This window comes from Girardinichthys multiradiatus, chromosome 18, assembly GCF_021462225.1.
Source record: "Girardinichthys multiradiatus isolate DD_20200921_A chromosome 18, DD_fGirMul_XY1, whole genome shotgun sequence".
Classification (NCBI taxonomy): Eukaryota; Metazoa; Chordata; class Actinopteri; order Cyprinodontiformes; family Goodeidae; genus Girardinichthys; species Girardinichthys multiradiatus.
This window is the reverse complement of record NC_061810.1, coordinates 37452467-37471684: the sequence shown is the minus strand read 5'-3', so window position 1 is coordinate 37471684 and position 19218 is coordinate 37452467. Positions and strand designations below refer to the sequence as shown.

Here is a 19218-nt window from a genome sequence, read left to right as displayed (position 1 = left end):
TTAATAAAATATGTCTGTATTGTCCTTATCAACATGCTAAATTGTGTTTCCGCTTAAGCTCTGCTAATGCTAAGACAGTAGCCACCACTAGTTCTGCTGTTTATTAAATGGCTCGTTCTGTGCACGTTGTAGACCAAGCAGCTAATGTTCTCTGTTAGCTTTCAGAGCTAATTGAGCCTCATTCCAAATTTATCAAAGCAAAAATTGGTTCTTAAACATACATGTTCACACTTTTCTGTAGTTTCTATTAGTTTATTCTTTATACTTTTCATTTTTACTTAGTTTAGTTGAATGCTACTAGATAAGTTAATAGAATTACTTGACTAAAGTATTTTAACTGGAAGTTAAAGTATTTTGTTAATAAACTTGTATTTTGGAGATAAGTTGTTTGTGTTTTTTTGTTATACATGTGTGTAGTGCTTGCTGTTTGAGAATGCTGAGAATGCCAGTGTACGAATACATTCCTTCATCTATTCCTCATCTATTTTTCTACATCACACCTCACCAGGCAGGTATTCATTACATAATAACTGACAAAGACTGAGAGTTATTTGGTCCTTAATTCCTTATCAGGTGGTGCCCCGACTTGGTAATTTTGAGGTCAAAGTATTGACCTAATTCTCACACTCGGATGATGTCCTGTTGGTGGATGACAATATAAAAGGATTGTTCATTGCTGTGGATTATCCTATAACCTGCATTTTTTATGGTATTTATAGATAGTTAGCTTATTTTTAGCATACTACATTAGCATCATGTCAGAAAAAAACCTTTGCTCTGAGAACAATATGAACACCAGACTAAAGTTTACCAGAAAGACCAGGATTCTGTAATAATGTTATTTGGTCAGAGGAACCTAAAATAGAGTTATTTAGACATCGAAACAGAGGACATGTTTGGTGTAAACAAATATAACATTCCAAGAGAAATACCATTTGTAAGGCATGGGGGTGGAAGTATACTTGTTTGGGGATACTTTGTTGTAACAAGTTAAAGTATAACTTGGTCCTTACATACAGTACTGTGCAAAGGTTTTAGGCCGGTGTGGAAAAAATGCTGTAAACAAAGAATGCTTTCAGAAATATAAATTATGATTGTTTATTTTTTTGAGCGAACCCAAACATACAGCCAAAGTCTTTAAGAGCTATTTTCAGAGTAAAGAAGAAAAAGACTTACTAGAAGTGATGGTGTGGCGCCTACAGAGCCCTGATCTCAACATCATGGAGTATGTCTGGGATTACATGAAGAGACAAAAGGATGTGAGAAAGCCTACACCCACACAAGATCTGTGGTTAGTTTTCTAAGATGTTTAGAACAACCAACCAGCTGAGATCTTTCAAAAACTGTGTGCAAGTGCACCTAGAGGAATTGATGCTGTTTTGAAGGCAAAGGATGGTCACACCAAATATCGATTTGATTTAGATTTCTATTTTGTTCATTCACTGAATTTTGTTGATTGATGAAAATAAATGATTAACACTTTCATTTTTGAAAGCATTCTTTGTTTACAGCATTTTGTCACACCTGCCTAAAACCTTTGCACAGTACTGTATGTTATTTAGATTCTTTACTCTGTAAACACTTAAACACCAAAGGTGTGCTCTTTCCAGCATGAATTACCTAAAAGCTACAATATGTCCTGCTTTAATCTTTCAAGCAGTTGGTGTTTCATTAGTTAGGAGGACTTCATTTTATATTTATGATATGAGCTAGACTTTAGTTGCTGTTAGTTTGTTTTTGTGGGCCATTTTTACTTTTCAAACTTTTATTGCGGTCCACAGGGTCTCCTCTGGGTACCGCTGAACCTCTGGTGCTTCTTACTCCACCACGGTGCCTCACAGCCAATCGCACGCTGCACGGTGTCCTCCTCACATGGCTCCCCCCAGCCAACCACTCCTCCCCCATCGACCGATATATCATGGAGTTCCGCCTCGGGGAGAGGTGGGAAGTTCTTGATGATTTGATCCCATCTACTGAGACCGAGCTGGTGGCAAGAGACCTCGTTCAGGTCAGTTAGATGAACAACATCATGCTGCTTATGGCTCTTCCTCCCATCCAAATAAGTTTGGGATTCTGCTGTGTGAAGCGGAGGGCACACAATAGCATTAAACAGTACAGAAATGTTAATAATTGTTAAGATTGCTACACAAGACATTTACAGATTTATGTATTTTCATTGTGCTAACAGGAGTCCTGGTATGAGTTTCGAGTGATGGCGGTCATGGATGATCTGATCAGCGAGAGCAGCAATGTAGTGGGAGTGTCTAGCACAGGTCAGAGTCGTTAACAGCGATGCTTTGCCCCTGCTGAGAAATCTGTTTTCAAGTTTTTGCACTTCTAACATCTTTCTATCTCCTCGGTGGCCTCAGCAGACCCCTTCCCTGCTGCAGAGTTGCCTGAGGAGGGGCTAGCACGGCCTGTGGTGGCAGGTGTTGTGGCGACCATCTGTTTTCTGGCAGCGGCGGTACTGTTCAGCACTCTAGCAGCCTGCTTTGTCAATAAACAACATCGTCGAAAACTCAAGCGTAAACCAGGTTGGTCTTTCTTTACTAAGTCTACATGACATGTATTTGTAGTGTGCACAAACACATACTGTATGTGCTAAAAACAAGTTTGTCTGAATGACTATGTCTAAAGCAATAGATTGTTGACATATCTTTCTGTTGGAAAAATGTATATAAGTTATCATTGTTTAGTTTAAACAAGGTTTATGTTTTAAGTTCTACTCTAGTTAAGATGATTCCTGTGATTGGTTTTAGTGTGGACAAAGGGTTTGTGGAAAGTTAAGGAATGCGGTCTGGAGTGGATCACTCTCTGGACATGACATGCTCATACCATATATGGGAATGACTACTTTTTATGTTGAAATCTCTGTAAGAATTGGCTGAACCAATTCCCGCTTTTTACTTTAAGGAATGTGAGTTGTAAATAAAAGGCTGGTGCAAGGACTTCTCCCTTTGTGAGAAGGAAGTCGCTGTTCTGCAGAGAACTGTCTCTCCCTTGCAAGTTAAACTTACTTGGTTCATTTGTGTCTTTAATTATACTTGTCTGTATTTATCAGCTTTCTAACTCTAACACTTTCTAAATCAAAAGAATTATGTTTAAAAAATATCTCTTGGGTTACCCCAAGGCCTCTTCTGATTGGGGGATCAGCCCTCATGATGTCTCCTCTCCCGAATGTGCCAGTTGCCATGGAGCAGCAGTTCTTTGGTGACATGGGGGCACCCTTTTTACATTTACTTACATAAAATGTAATTTTTCCCTTTCTGTCCAAATGTTTTGTTTCTGTTTGTGCAACTAAGCCAATGAAATACTAAATTTAAATATGTTTGTCCTCTTAGATCCTCCCTTGTCGGTGACACACTTCAGGAAAAGCATTGAGTCACCGTAAGTAAAGAAATCTCAAAGCCCGTGCATCTGCCTGAGGTGGCAACAACTGTTCGTCTTCTCTTACACCCAGTTTTCCTACCATACATGCACAAGACATACAGCTGAAAAGCAGTTGAATATTGGTTCTGATTATAACATGGTGTAAATTGAGCATGAAATCAATGATAATCTTAAAGTTTCTTTGATGGTGTGGAAGAACATTTACAGAGGTGATCCTTAGCAGATCATGGGCAAATTAAGTCAAGTTCACAGCAGCAAAGTTAGCATTTTTCAGAACAAGTTGCTGTATGTGTTTTGATTTTTACTCCATCTGTATTGTTTAACCTCAAACTACTGTCTGCTTCTTGCATGATTGTCATGTTTAATGGTCTCGTATCTTGTACAGTATCAGCTCCATGTGTGTATTTGTCAGTTTGTAAATTTTGTGTACATGTATGACTGCATTTCAATCTCAAAATTGGGTCATTTCTGAAGAATAATCTGTCTTAAAATCTAATTACAGTTTGTTTATGAATTTATATAGTTCAAAATAATCAGTTTAACTTCCCTTTTTTATTTTTTTACCAAAAGGTAAAGGCAGGTCTGGCAGTTTGCACCAAGTCCGTCCATCAAATAGCATAGTTAGAAATGAACCAGGCCCATGTTGTTTGTCTCCCATCGCAGGCCTCCTCTCACCCCCTTGCCAGGGGTAGAGCCCTGCTGGGACGAGCCTGCCAGGAGCAGTTTCTTGCCCCCACCGGCCAGCCCCCTGTGAGTGCCTGCCTGCACAAAAATACAGAGTGTGCTGCCCAGCACTGGCTTGGCTGCATGGTTAAAGCATTGCATAGAAACTCATTTGGCAGTGATTTATTTTAGTCATAGTGGAGCATTTTACTGGCATATTTGCATGCACAGCCCTTTATACCATACAGGGAGAAGATTTCATTAGCTATGTTGCACGTATAATACAATACAGTGGATATGTAATCAGAATTTTATAGTGGAGGCCAAATTTTCTATATTTACTAGAACTTCGAACAATCAAGATGGAGCTATAGCCTTAATTCTCTCTTTCAAATAAATGAAATGAATAATGTTAAATCATGTCATTGACTACTTTGGTAGGTTTTTTTCTCCACTATTGTCTTTTTTAAATGGTCCAGTGTTTCACAGGCCTATGTTCATCAAGAAAGTCCCTAATGTTTTCTATAAATATCTTCAAAATCCACAAATCACAGTAGAAAATATGTACACTAAAGACTGAAAGAGGAAAGATGTCCCTTTTTGTCGATACCAACTTAGGAGCTTGCTTTGTTTTTTTTTAAAGCTCTAATTAGCATCATTTCTATGGTCAGATGATAGAAAAATTCAAATGTCTCAACACAGGGATGCTGTTTTTATTTGGTGAAGAAGTAAGATTTATTGAGTCCTCATAACATGAAGTATTAACATCTGGATGATCAAACAGTGTGATGGGAGAGCAATCATTTTGGCTTTTTATTTGAGGCCAACATAACAAGCAACCACATCGACCTCTAGAGCAAATGTTCCTTTCTTTTTTAATTTCATTAACAGAAATGAACAAAGTCAGTATTTCTAATTTAATTTATTTTATAACAAATGGAAAGTGCTCTGAAGGATATTTCAAAAAAATTATAAAATTTGGCCTTGTTGTGATACAGTGCCTTGCAAAAGTATTCAAACCTCATGAACCTTTCCACATTTTGTACCATTTCAGCCAAACATTTCTATGTATTTTACTGGAATTTACTGAGATAAACTAACACAAATTATTGCATAGTTGTGAAGTAGAAGGAAAATGAAACATGGTACTGAAATTGTTTTACAAATACAAATTTGAAAATTTTTCAAATCTTTGTTATCAACTCCATTCTTTAACAAAAAAAAATAGTCAGTTGCCCTAAGAAGTCAGCTAACTAGTAAATACAGTCATCCTGTGTGTAACAGAATCTTAGTATAAATACAGATGTTCTGTGAAGGCATTATAAGTTTGTTACAAAGCCTTAATGAACAAATAGCATCATGAAAAGCGAAGAAACAGCAGATAACTGAGAGAGAACGTTGTGGAGCAGTTTGAAGTAGGCCTAAATTATAAGACAATATACTAAGCTTTAAACATGTCACAGTTGCAATGTCATCAGTCTGTTGACAGGACAACTATTAGTCGTACACTGCACAAATCTGGCCTTTATGAAACAATAGCGAGTAGAATGCCATAAGAAGTCAAATTGGCAGTTCAACACAGCAAACATGTGGAGGAAAGTACTCTGCTGAGATGAGACCAGAAATGAGCTGCCAGTTACCCTGATGATCCCCATAGTGATGTATGGTAGTATTAGCATCATGCTGTGGGAATGCATTGCTTTGTCAGAGATGCAGATGTTGGTCAGATGTTGATCTGAAAATGGATGGATCTAAATACAGGGTTACTTGCATTGTTAACTGCTATACAATGGAAGTACCTGAACCATTTTATAACTGACAAGGATAACAATAACCATATTAAACTCTATAGATGTGATAATGACAAAATAGCACCATCACACTTAAATATTCACCTCTAACAATTTTATCTGTTTATCTTTTAAATGCTCTTGTTAGGTTACATGGCATTATGAACTTTTTGAAATACTAGGGCAAATAAATAAATTCTAAATAAAAATTTAGTTGCCTCTACTAGATAACTCAAAATGATTTATCTTTGACAGGGAAAGTGTTCACTACACACATGATCAACCTTTTTCTATGGCAGGTTTGTACAAAGTAAAAGCATCAGTGCCAACAAGTGTGGCAACAGTTTTGTGAAAATCCTATTCTTTAACATGGAATTTCTTATCTATACAAATGTTCAAATGCTGTAATTTTCAATCATTTTCAGTGGAAGATCAGGCAACTGGATTGAAAAAATAATTTAAGGCTTTTTACACATCTTTACCAGGAAAGCAAATTAGTGGAGAACACTGTTTGTATATTTGATCTACTCAGTGAGCCTGTGCAATAAATGATGTGTATACTGCTCCTTATGTGGGCAATAAAGGCTTGGTTAGACATCATTTGCCTCTGTCTCATCTCCATAAAGATGTTGTTGATTTAATGGCTCTGTGGTTCTCCAATAATGGTTGCATTATTGGTTCTCCTCTTATTCCATCACAGTGGCACTATCAGGATGCTGCTACTGCCATAACCTGGTCATTATTGTAATGTAGTTCATAACGGCTGCCATGAATGAGTGCTTCAGCTTTGTTTTGTCTCATCCCTTCAGAAAGAACAATCATGCTGACTAATTTGCAGCATCAGATATAATTTTGAGTTTTAGCTATAGGTTAAATAAAGCCAAGCCTTAAGTAGGCATTTTTCATTCTTTCAGGTTATCGTCGGGGAAGATAAGTCCAGAGAGTTCTCCTCCATCTCGGCCCCGCTCTCTATCATCAGAGGGTTCCCATGGTCCAGGCCTCTATGTCAGGAAGCTCCCCAGCCCTCAGAGAGAAAAGGACAAAGAGCTCTCCTTCTACAAGAAAACCAAGCGTGCCATAGCTAGCAAGAAATACAGTGTGTCCAAACATGAGGCAGAGGTCACCACACCTATAGAGCTGATTAGCCGAGGCCCTGATGGCCGCTTTGTCATGGAGACCAGCCCGCCTCCCCGCCGAATCCAGGGCTTCCCCTTTGCGGAGGAGTCCGACTTGTACCCTGAGTTCCGGCAGTCGGATGAGGAGAATGATTTTGACCCCGGGCCCTTGCCACCCATCATGCCCACACTGCGGCCCCAGCTGTCCCCAACATCCTCCAGCCTGGAGTCAACGCAGCCCCCCACCTACAGCCCCCGCCTGCACAGGCCCATGGAAGGTATGAGCTTTGCAGAGGGCAGTGCACCTTACGCCTCAGGGCAGGCCCCGGCCTCACGCTACAGGGGCTTTCCCCAGGGCGCGTTCTATGGGTATCTAGGCAGCCGTGTTGAATCAGGGATTCCACCACCATTCTACATGCCTGACATCAGCCCGCGTAGCTCCGCTCTGTCCTCACCCCCAGGCACAGCTGAGGGGCCTTTCGGTTACCCCTCCATCCCTGAGGAGAGTGAAGGATTGGAACACCATCAGTACACTGCCTCTGGTCATTCTCTGTCGCACACTCACAGCCCTCCTCCCCGCTCACCTGAAAGCTGGCAGCCTCATGAGTTACCCTTTCTGGGCCTAGAGGGCCCACGGTTCATATACCCTCCTCACCATCCCTTACATCACCCCCAGGACCTCCCTGACCCACCCCCATACCCTCCTCATACTCTTCCCCCTAGTCGCCTGCACTTTCCACCCCTAAAGGATCCAACGAGCCCCAGACTCCTGCAGCTGGAGGTCCCTGTGGCTCCACCAGGCAGAGACAGGCCCCCAGGGCCTCCAGTTAGGCGTTTAGCTATGCAACAGGCCCAGAGTCTCGGCCAGCTCAGACACACGGCCCACGGTGTGGGTGTACCAGTGTTGCCTTACCCTGACCCGGCAGCCCGTGCAGGGAGCCCAAGCACAGCCCCCAGTAGTAGCCCTCAGTCCTGGCTCAGCCCGAGGGCAGGGCGCCGGGCAGACCCTAGCCTACCCCCGCTAGTACTCCAACCCTCCCGACTTTCTCCACTCTCCCAGAGCCCACTTAGCACCCAGCCAGGTTCTCCAGATATTTTAGTGAGGCCCCCTCCGCGCCCGAGCATCCTCCGCACCTCTCGGTCTCTGGAGATGCCCGAAATCACCTTGCAGCCCTCAGCCACTGTTAGTTTCTCTCGGAGGTCCTCCCTAACCGCCTCTCCCACTCAGAGCCAGGGTGCCAAGCAGCCCAGCCCCAGTTACCCCATGTCCTATGCCTCCACTGCAGCCAGTTACCCCTCCCAGTCCCCCTCTCCCCCTCCAGAGGGCAGGGATGTTTTTGGGCAGAGGCCATCCCAGAGACGGACAGAGGAGGAGATGCTACCCTCAGAGCCCTCCCAGCTCCAGATCTCAGCCTCAGGGTAGGTGATCCATTCCTGCAGAGAATAGTTACATATTTATTTAAAGAGGAGATTTTTATTCTCGTCTGTTCACTTTCTTCCAAATATCCTTTGTATTTATCTACAATTTTGCCTTGGTTTTACCATTTAGTGAAAAGCAAAAAAACAATAATTAAGATGCATATTTACTTCAATATGCAGAAGGCATGTAACTGCATTTAGCACACACTCACAGTTTGTATAAGTAACTGCCCTCTAGCTTGGAAACCTAACAGCATGCCAAAACTCAGTTTGACATTAGGTTAATACATTTGATACATTATTGATAATCCACATTGGATTTTAAACAGTGGTTAAACTGCATATGTTGGTTTTTGAATAATTTTTATTTCTATAAGAAGGAAATATTGAAAAAGTGTTTGACAGTGGAACATAGAGCTTCAATTTAATCTGAATTATTAGTGACAGTAGTGAAATTAAAAAGATAAATGAGGTACTTTTAAGTCTTTTTACTAATGACTAAGATTTATTAATTTCTAGTCTTTATTTTTATCTACGGTTAATAACTAACAATTTAATAAACCATTATGGTTTGAGACATTTTTCTTTCTTCTGCAGGACATTCATTTGTCTTTTTGCCCTTCTTTTATTAAATGGTGTTATTGTTTTGAAAAGAGCTGGGGATGTGGAGCAATTTTCAGATTGTTATCTAAGTTATCTGAATCTTTCAGTCTTTTTTTTATCTGCAGTTTGTTTTTGGTGTTTTGAGTATTTACATTTTGAGTTGTTGTTTTTGACGAACTTTTATACTGGTTTCTACATTTTTGGAAATCGTGATTTAAGATTTAACCAGTCCTCAGTGTAAGCTTTTGTTTGTTGTTTTATTTTATTCCATTTCTTTTAATAAAACCAGATACAATATTTATATTCACTGTATAAAAAGATAAAACGTTATATCAGACTGAATGTTTCCTGTTTTGGGTCAATTAGAATAATAAAAATTACCATTTGCTAAATGTCAGAATAATGAGAGAGTTTTTTAGATTTGTTTTTCATTTTTAACAAATGCAGAAGTTTACATTCCCTTAATATTTTGTAGAATTGCTTACTTAAACTGACTTCGCTAAATGTTGGATAACCGTCCAAAAGTTTCTCAAAATTGTTTGCAGGAATTTTAGCCCATTCCTCCTGATAGAATTGATGTAACTGAGTCAGGTTTGTTGGCCAACTGAAATCGGGGCTTTCATTTTGGATACTCTAAAACACTGACTTTATTGACCTTATAACACTTTTTAACTAATTTGATGGTATGCTTAGCGTCATTCTCTTAATAGAAGACCCATTCACACCCAAACGTAATGGCTGATGTCTCGAAACGTTTCTTTAATATCTCCAAATAATGTTCTGTCCTCATGATGACATCTATTTTGTTACGTGCACCAGTCCCTCCTCCAGCAAAACACCCCCACAACACAATGTTGACATCCCTGTTATTCACTGTTGGGATGGAGTTCTCAAGCTTGCACGGTCCAATTTTTTCCTACAATTGTAACAATGCTCATTATCTCCAAACACTTCAGATGAGTTTCATCAGACCACAGAATATGTCTGCAAAACTTAAGGTATTTGTCCCCACATGCATTAACAAAGTATGATCTGACTTTTCATTGTCGCTTTCGGAGTAAGGACTTCTTCCTCTGAGTTGCCTTTTAGCCAATGTTGATACAGACAGACCTTGTTTCACTGGGGATAATGATAATATCTTACCATCTTAAGCCAGAATCTTCAGAAGCTTTTTTACTTTTCTTCTGAGGTTTCAATTCATGTTTCTAACTGCGATATAATGCCCATCTCCTTTCTGAATGGTATAATTACTGGACACTCCCATGCCTTTGTATAATCATGTGAACCTTAACTGGCACCCTCAAGAATCTGGAAATTGTATCCAAGGACAAACCGAAACTCTTGAAGGTTCCCAATTTACTTCCTAATATCCTGGTTGTGCTCTTTTGATTTTCACATGATGTATCACAAGGAGGGGCTACACATTGGCACAGTTGGTAGCAGTGTCACTGTGCAGCAAGAGGGCTCTGGGTTCAAATTCTGGCCTGGGGTTTTTCTGCATGGGGTTTGCATATTCTCTTCCATGCATGCCTAAGTTCTCTCCAGGTACTCCAGCTTCCTCCCACAGTCGAAAAACATGACGGTTAGGTAAACTAGTCTCTCTAAATTGTATGAGTGTGTACGTGCATGGTTGTTTGTCCTTTGTATCTCTGTGATGGACTGGCAACCTGTCCAGGGTGTACCCTGCTTCCCACCCAATGACCGCTCGAGATAGGCACCAGCCCCGCCATGACCCTGGAAGGACAAGCAGGTATAGATGATGCACAGATGGATGGATGGATGGATGAGTTTGAGGTGTTGCCTTAAAAGACATTGACAGACGTGCCTCCAGTTAACTCAACTATTGTGAATTAAAATTAGAAACTTACAAAGCTGTGACACCAGGACCATAAATATTTTTATATGTAAACCTCTAACTTTGATGAAGGAATAAAAATGTCTCTCATGATATAAGTAAATAATATAAATAATTCTGATAATCCAAAAACAAGTAAGGTTTTTTCTGATTTAATCTTAGACAGTAGGAAAAATGTGTCTTTTTATACAGTTTTTTGCAAATCTCTAGTTTTGTTTATATATGTGCTTAGATTAAACTATTGAATGTTAAGAACTTTTTTTTCTATATTTTTAAGTATGTTGACCATACTGATTTTATATATACAGTACAGACCAAAACTTTGGACACACCTTCTCATTCAAAGAGTTTTCTTTATTTTCATGATTATGAATATTGTAGCTTCACACTGAAGGCATCAAAACTATGAATTAACACATGTGGAATTATATACTGAACAAAAAAGTGTGAAACAACTGAAAAAATGTCTTATATTCTAGGTTCTTCAAAGTAGCCACCTTTTGCTTTGATTACTGCTACGCACACTCTTGGCATTCTGTTGATGAGCTTCAAGAGGTAGTCACCTGAAATGGTTTTCACTTCACAGGTGTGCCCCGTCAGGTTTAATAAGTGGGATTTCAAGCCTTATAAATGGGGTTGGGACCATCAGTTGTGTTGTGCAGGAGGTGGATACAGTACACAGCTGATAGTCCTACTGAATAGACTGTTAGAATTGGTATTATGGCAAGAAAAAAGCAGCTAAGTAAAGAAAAACGAGTGGCCATCATTACTTAAAGAAATGATGGTCAGTCAGTCCGAACAATTGGGAAAACTTTGAAAGTGTCACCAAGTGCAGTTGCAAAAACCATCAAGCGCTACAAAGAAACTGGCTCACATGAGGACCGCCCCAGGAAAGGAAGACCAAGAGTCACCTCTGCTGCGGACGATAAGTTCATCAGAGTCACCAGCCTCAGAAATCGCAGGTTAACAGCAGCTCAGATTAGAGAACAGGTCGATGCCACACAGAGTTCTAGCAGCAGACACATCTCTAGAACAACTGTTAAGAGGAGACTGTGTGAATCAGGCCTTCATGGTAAAATAGCTGCTAGGAAACCACTGCTGAGGACAGGCAACAAACAGAAGAGATTTGTTTGGGCTAATGAACACAAGGAATGGACATTAGACCAGTGGAAATCTGTGCTTTGGTCTGATGAGTCCAAATTTGAGTTCTTTGGTTCCAACCACCGTGTCTTTGTGTGGCGCAGAAGAGGTGAACGGATGGACTCTACATGCCTGGTTCCCAGCGTGAAGCATGGAGGAGGAGGTGTGATGGTGTGGGCGTGCTTTGCTGGTGACACTGTTGGGGATTTATTCAAAATTGAAGGCATACTGAACCAGCATGGCTACCACAGCATCTTGCAGCGGCATGCTATTCCATCCGGTTTGCGTTTAGTTGGACCATCATTTATTTTTCAACAGGACAATGACCCCAAACACACCTCCAGGCTGTGTAAGGTCTACTTGACCAAGAAAGACAGAGGTGGGGTGCTGCGCCACATGACCTGGCCTCCACAGTCACCGGACCTGAACCCAATCGAGATGGTTTGGGGTGTGTTTGACCGCAGAGTGAAGGCAAAAGGGCCAACAAGTGCTAAGCATCTCTGGGAACTCCTTCAAGACTGCTGGAAAACCATTTCAGGTGACTACCTCTTGAAGCTCATCAACAGAATGCCAAGAGTGTGTGGAGCAGTAATCAAAGCAAAAGGTGGCTACTTTGAAGAACCTAATATAAGACATTTTCAGTTGTTTCACACTTTTTTGTTCAGTATATAATTCCACATGTGTTAATTCATAGTTTTGTTGCCTTCAGTGTGAAGCTACAATATTCATAGTCATATATATATACATATATATACAAGCCAAGTAATTCATATAATATTTAATCTCCCTTTGCGTGTGGTTTTATTTTGTCATAGCTGATCAGGCAACTTTTACCCAGAAATGTTGGCCAATAAAATAATTCAAACATTACAGGTGCATCTCAATAAATTACAATGTCATTGAAAAGTCATTCTGTTTTATTAATTTATTTAGAATGTAACACGTCTATATTAAATAGATTCATTACTCACAAAGTGATATATTTCAGGCCCATATTTCTGTAAAGTTTGATGATTATTGATTATTGAACTCCAGGACCATAATTAACCAAAGATATGAAAATAAACAATACTTTCAACAGAAAAGAGCACCACTGCGCAACAGTCCAGTCCTTTTTTTCTTTAACACAGGTAAGATGCTTCTGAGACAAATGATGTGACAGTGGTAGCCCTGGATACGTCTGTGTGTGGTGGCTCTGGCAGCTCCAACTGAAGTCCATGCCTGCCAAAACTTCAAGCAAAAACACATTCAAGCAATATTGAATGTGTTTTTCTTCAAAGTTTTCTTTGTTTTTCTTCAAAGTTTTCTCAAGGCTCTGGTAAAACCTGCTGCACCTTTTTGCACCACATTTTTTCTTCCACTCAATTTTTTCAGCTTTAATACATCACACTGTGAAAACCCTTGCTTATTTAGCCATTACCTTTTGTGCCTTACCCTCCTTGTGAAGGGTGTCAGTGACTGTCTGCTTGACAGCTGGTGAGTCAGTAGTATTCTCCATGCTTGTGTAAGCAATAACAGAACATTCCTGTAATAAAAATGTTTTTTTAACTTGCCTTGTGCGATAGTATAATATTCTGAGAAACTGAAAATTGGTTTCCATTAGCTTTAAATCTTTATTGTCAAAATGTATGAGTCAATATATTAGTTTTGGTATTTTGGTATTGAAATGCACCTGTGGAGAGTCTGAACTATGTAGCCACTGTATAAAGTTAAAAGTTAAGTGCTTTATTGGTACTAGTAACAATGTTATGCTAGATTTATTTCTTGTCCGGATTTTTGCAGCAGTATTTTAACATCTGTATGATCGGGTTGTTGTTTTTTCTAGAATAAAGTGAGCGTTCAGATACGCTGAAGCAGAAAGCTCGAGTTAGCAAAGTAACCTGCTATCACCAAGGAATGTTTTAGGTTTTGTTGAGCAGGTTACAAGGAGAAAGCAAATTTGTGTTGTCAAGCATTCTCGGGTGCTGAGAATTTTTTTTTTTTTACAATAATCAGAGGTCAAATAGTTAAGTATATGAACATATAAGCTAATAAGACAAGTTGAGTGCTTTCCTGCAGAAGGGAGAATAAAAGCCACAACTTTTTAACTTAATATAATTAATCATTTAAAACGATTGTTTTCACAAAGAATAAATGCTTTTCAAATAAAGAATTGCAGTAAGATTACAAAAGTTGCATCAATAGAAAGCTGTGTCTTTCAGGACGGTATTTCTGAGCATTCAGTAGCTCATCTGAATCCCTTCAACAAATTTTTTTCCCTCATACTTCAAACGTTCAGATCAGTGTGCCCCCTTTAAATGCCTTGCAAAAATAGTCATACCTGTGGAGATTTTTTATAGTTTACAACCACAAACAACAGTGTATTTTCATGAGATTTTGCACAAGAGATCAAGACAAAGTAGAACATAATTGTGAGTAGTAAAATCTCAAAAGTGAAACATTTGCACTCTCCCCTGAGACAATGCTTTACATAACGACCTAGTGCTGACGAAAAGCATCACACAATATGATGCTGCCACCACTGTTTCACCAGGGGGACAGTGTGTTCAAGGTAATGTGCAGTTTTGGTTTTCTGTCGCACAGACTGTTCAGCATTTGTCTCATCTGATTAGAACAACTTCTTCCACATGTTTGCAGTTTTCCTTACATAGCTTGTGACAAACTGGACAACTTATAGCTTTCTTTGAACAATAGCTGCCCTCTTGTCACTGTATCATTAAGGCCAGATTTTTGGAGTGCACACCCTATAGTTGTTCTGTCAACAGTTTCTCCCACCTGAGCTGTGTATCTCTGCAGCTCCTCCAGGTGTTACCATGAGCCTCTTAGCTGCTTCTCTGTTTAAAGTTTTATTTTCTGGACTTACAGTTTGGATGTACGGCCATGTCTTGATAGATTTGCAGATGTGTGAGCACATCCTGTCTGTGAAACATGGTGGTGGCAACATCATGCTGTGTGGAATTATTTTCTTCAACAACAGGTGGTTCCAAATTCATAACACTTTGTGTACTGCTTTGTGTTGATTAATCTCACAAAATAAAAATAAAAAAATGTATTAAAGTTTGTGATATGAAGCCATTCAACGCATATGAAAACCTTTGCAAGACAATGTATAGATTTTAAAACACAGGACATTAACTTTTATCTTTACATTTATATTCCATCGAGTTTCTTTTCTGTCTACACACTTGAGCCCCTTACACCCACCTCACTGACCTAGAAGCTATGGCCTCACCAGAGCTAAAACAGTGGGGCAGAGTCTTGCTCCTTCATTATCACTGGCCATTAAAGGAAAGTAGCTTATAGGGCTGCTGCTTTGTAGAGGGTAAGGGTCTTACCTGATTTGTTTTTGATTGATCTCAGCTATCTGGGCAGCGTTGTTGTGACCCGGTCCCCTACGCCACAATAGGTAAGGGTCGGACCCATGTCTGAGAGGGGAGGGGTCAGCAGGGGGAGGGCTCTAATCACTCTCTCCTTTAAAGGGGAATCGCTTTGGGTTGTGCCTCTGTGCTGGATTCAAGTGAATAACAACTAATGGTAATCATGAATGCAGGACACATTTGTCTACACAGTTTTAGCCTGCTGTGGAGTAGCCTGTTGTATTTGAGCTCGAAGAGTCGTTTTAAACTGAATGAGAATTTGATTTAATGTTATTATAGTTTGAATGCATAAATCAATCCCTGCAGAGAAAAGGGAGACACTAAAAGGCTTGAATCAATAGAGGACGCACTTGAAAGACAGACTGGAGTATTCCCCTTTAAAGTTTTGTTCCATGTGCAAAATGCCATGCATGCATTCTCTAAACTTCTCTCTTTTGACCAACCAAATAACAACAAATCTCAAACTAAATTATCTGTTACATCTGTTGTCTTCAGTGCTTTCGTTTTTCTGTCATGTAACCGTTTTTTAATGGCCATTTCCTCTTCCTGTCATGTGACTCGTTCTTTAACGGCCATTTCCTCTTCCTGCCATCTCCTCCCGTCAGCATGGTGAAGCCTTTGTACGCAGTGTTCATGTTGATGAAAGTGTGCTGTATAGTGTTTGTTTATGAAAATGTATTACATTTTAACATCCTGTAGCCTCTGCACACAGTTTATCTGAATATGAAAATGACCTTCATGTACGGGACTGTTTTGTCAGATTTGTCCCCTCTCCCTCTCCCTGCTAATGACTCTCAATCTTTTTCTCCACAGTGACAAATGATGGACAGCATCTCTAAAGCTTTGTGTTCCTATCCCTTTCTGATACAGTACATGTTTGGTTCAACAGCTTGGCATAATCACAGCATTATGTCAAGTTTTGAAGTCATTTGTATTCCGATATGTAGCTTTATGAAGCGATTAAAATTTGCTTTATTTGTCAAGAGAGATGGATTACAAATACAGAGTTTCTTTATGAGGTAAAGCTGTACAAAGTGCAGACTATGAAAGTGAAAATACTTAAAATTTGTATGATTTTTCTGTGCTAATTAAAGTGATTATTTTCATTCAACTTGGCATGTATTCCTCATGAAATGAAAGTAGTTCTTAATAAATGTATTTCAATTTATATCAGCGAAAAAAAATGCACCTTCTCAAAGGGGTTTGCAGTCTTGTCTAAACGTGTCAAAGCATTTTCTTGCTTGTCAAACAATCATTTGTGAGCTTCAGGTTTATTATTTGCTAGGTGACTCTCACTGAGTTATTCATTCACAAAGATAAAACAAAATCTGCTGCTAGGTACAATGTAGCTTTTATATTTGTGCTTCTCAGGGCTCCATGCCCTTTTGTAAATTTGTACTCCCATTGTATACTCACGCATAGCCAATTTTCCTTTTCTAGTCCCATTTTGTACCAGTAAGCGGACCATTTCGTAATCTTGTACATTATATTGTCAATGGTTCGTCTGCCTGCACTTTCATATGAACTGGAGTGGCATGCCAATCCTAATCCATAGGGTTAATACTGCAGTTATAACAGCTTAAACTCTTCTGGCAGGGTTTTGACACAAGTGTGAGGAGTGTGTTTTTGAGAATTTGGGATCATTCTTTAAAAAGCACATTTGTGAGGTCAGACACTGATGTTGGACAATGCTGGCATGCACTCTCCACTCTAATTAATCCCAAAAGTGTTTTATTGGGTTGAAGTCAGGACTCACCCACACCAGACTTGCTCATCTATGTCCTTGGATGCAGCTGATAGGCACTGAAAATTTATTGAATGAAGATTTCTATGCACTGTTCCTAAACTTATTCTAAGGGCATGTGAAGTTTGAAAGTCATTAGCTATTTTTCTGCAGAAAGTTGGCAACCTCTGCTCACTATCCACTGACCCCGCTCACTGACATACATGGCCTTTCCAGTTCCTGTTGTTCCCAATGATTTCCACTTTGCCTTAATAACACCAACAGTTGACATCGGAATATTTAGTAGGGAGGAAATTTCACACCTGGACCTATTACACAGAAGGAATCATGTTATAGCAACATGCTGGAACTACAGAGAGCCACCAGTTCTTTCATAAATGTTTGTAGACACAGTGTGTTTGGCTCGGGTTAGATATACCTTTGGAAGTGGAATACTTTTGGCATTATGTAAACCATTGTTTATCCGTTTTGTGTTTTTAGTTAAGTATTTTAGTACATTATAGCAATAAATAGTCACAAATTGCTAAAATATCATTGAATTCAATATAATTTTCTAAAAACCTTGTATTACACTAGCCCTGGTTTCAAGTAAGTGCCCCACCCTGATGTGCATCTGCGTTTACAGATAATGGAAGTTTATTCATTAAATAGGCACACGTGTAAAAGGCTGCCAACCCTCCAACCTACAATCTGTCAAATATTTTGGTACTTGAGGATTTGAGAAATTCTTATGATATTTTTTTCCCAAAAATTATTTTCATTTTATGAGTTTATACAGCAAAAAACAAATCTACATTTCTGAAGCTGTCACTACTTAAAGACCCAAAACAAGTGCAGAACATGCAATTTAAGTCTTCTAATCTTTACACATTTGGTACTTAAGCAAAAACAAAAACCTGATTTGAAAAAAAAACACTGTGGCTGGAAAAAAGTATGTGACCAGAATGCGGTAGCTTGGCTCTTTAATGTTGTGACTGTTTGAGAGCAATAGCAATTTCACCAATTCCACTTCCACCTCCTGTCAACAGTTATTTCTTTCACTTTTGTCTTCTCCATTTGTTCTCTTTCCTGTCTAACGTTTATCATCCATCAAAGCAGATAGAGACTGGAATTTCATCATCTTAGTGAAACAACTCTCACTAGAAGCTCAAGTGCTCATCAAATCATACAATAACAGCTACTGGAAATAGCAAAGAAAGCATTGTTTGTTCTCTTTCAATGAGATGTGGCTGAACGGACTGCTGCATTAATGCAAAAAAATGCATGCTGTGCTGTCTCTTCTCGTTCTCTCAGGGAACCTCTAGGTGCGTCTAGTGATACTGCCGGATCTGAGAGTTTATCAGCACTGCTACATCACTGTATAACTAAAGCCAAGGGAGTGGCTGCCAACAACAACAATAATGCAACATCTGTGAGAACAGGTTAGTCTGATATATATATATACTGATGATATATCAGTATATATTACTTTATTTATAAAGCACTTTAAAACAACCATCGCTGCAACAAGGTGCTGCTCATGTAAAATCAAGAACCATTTTAAAGGCAAAACTCTCTTTTTTTCTAATTATTGTGCTTCTGATACACAATTGGGCGTATTAGCTCCCATTTTGCTAATGCCTAAAAAGAAGGAAAATGGAAAAACGGGGGAACTGTGATGATATTTTGCTGGATTTCAGGGTAGATTTCCAATTAAGCTTGACCATCCTGGAACCTTCATTGGTCAAGGGCATCCAAATCCAGTCCTTAAGGGTCGATGTCGATGTATAACTGAGAAGTGTCCCTGCTCTAACACACCTGAATAAAATGACTGAACTACTCCCTCAGCATTATTTCACATTATGGAGAGGCCTGATAATGAACCATTCATTTGATTCAGGTGTGTTGAACAAGGGAAATATCTAAACATGTGGGACAGTGGCCCTTGAGGACTGACTTTTGACACCACTGGCCTAGGTATTGTTGAAAAAGAAGGATAAATGGAGGTGAAAGGTGAAAAAGAGGATGGGGGGATCCCACATACAGACGTTACAGCATAAGATAATCATATACCAAGGTGTTGGATTAAACTGGGTATGATTTCGGCATGGTCTTTTTCCCAAATTTGAATATTTCATAATTC

General features: G+C 39.4%; 1 protein-coding gene across 5 annotated transcripts in view; it reads left to right on the top strand.

The window, feature by feature from the left end:
• igsf9ba (immunoglobulin superfamily, member 9Ba) overlaps nt 1-19218 on the top strand; it is a 115221-nt gene that overhangs the window by 88730 nt on the left and 7273 nt on the right. The window contains exons 14-21 of one of the 5 annotated variants that reach the window (XM_047391522.1): nt 1782-2008; nt 2189-2273; nt 2370-2534; nt 3342-3387; nt 4054-4140; nt 6758-8377; nt 15336-15381; nt 18390-18517. In XM_047391522.1, the coding sequence (XP_047247478.1) occupies nt 1782-2008; nt 2189-2273; nt 2370-2534; nt 3342-3387; nt 4054-4140; nt 6758-8377; nt 15336-15381 (2276 nt within the window). In that variant the 3' untranslated portion in view covers nt 18390-18517. Of the gene's footprint in view, nt 1-1781; nt 2009-2188; nt 2274-2369; nt 2535-3341; nt 3388-4053; nt 4141-6757; nt 8378-15335; nt 15382-18389; nt 18518-19218 lie in introns of those variants that run through there. The other 4 variants (XM_047391518.1, XM_047391519.1, XM_047391521.1 and 1 more) reach the window with 4 other exon arrangements.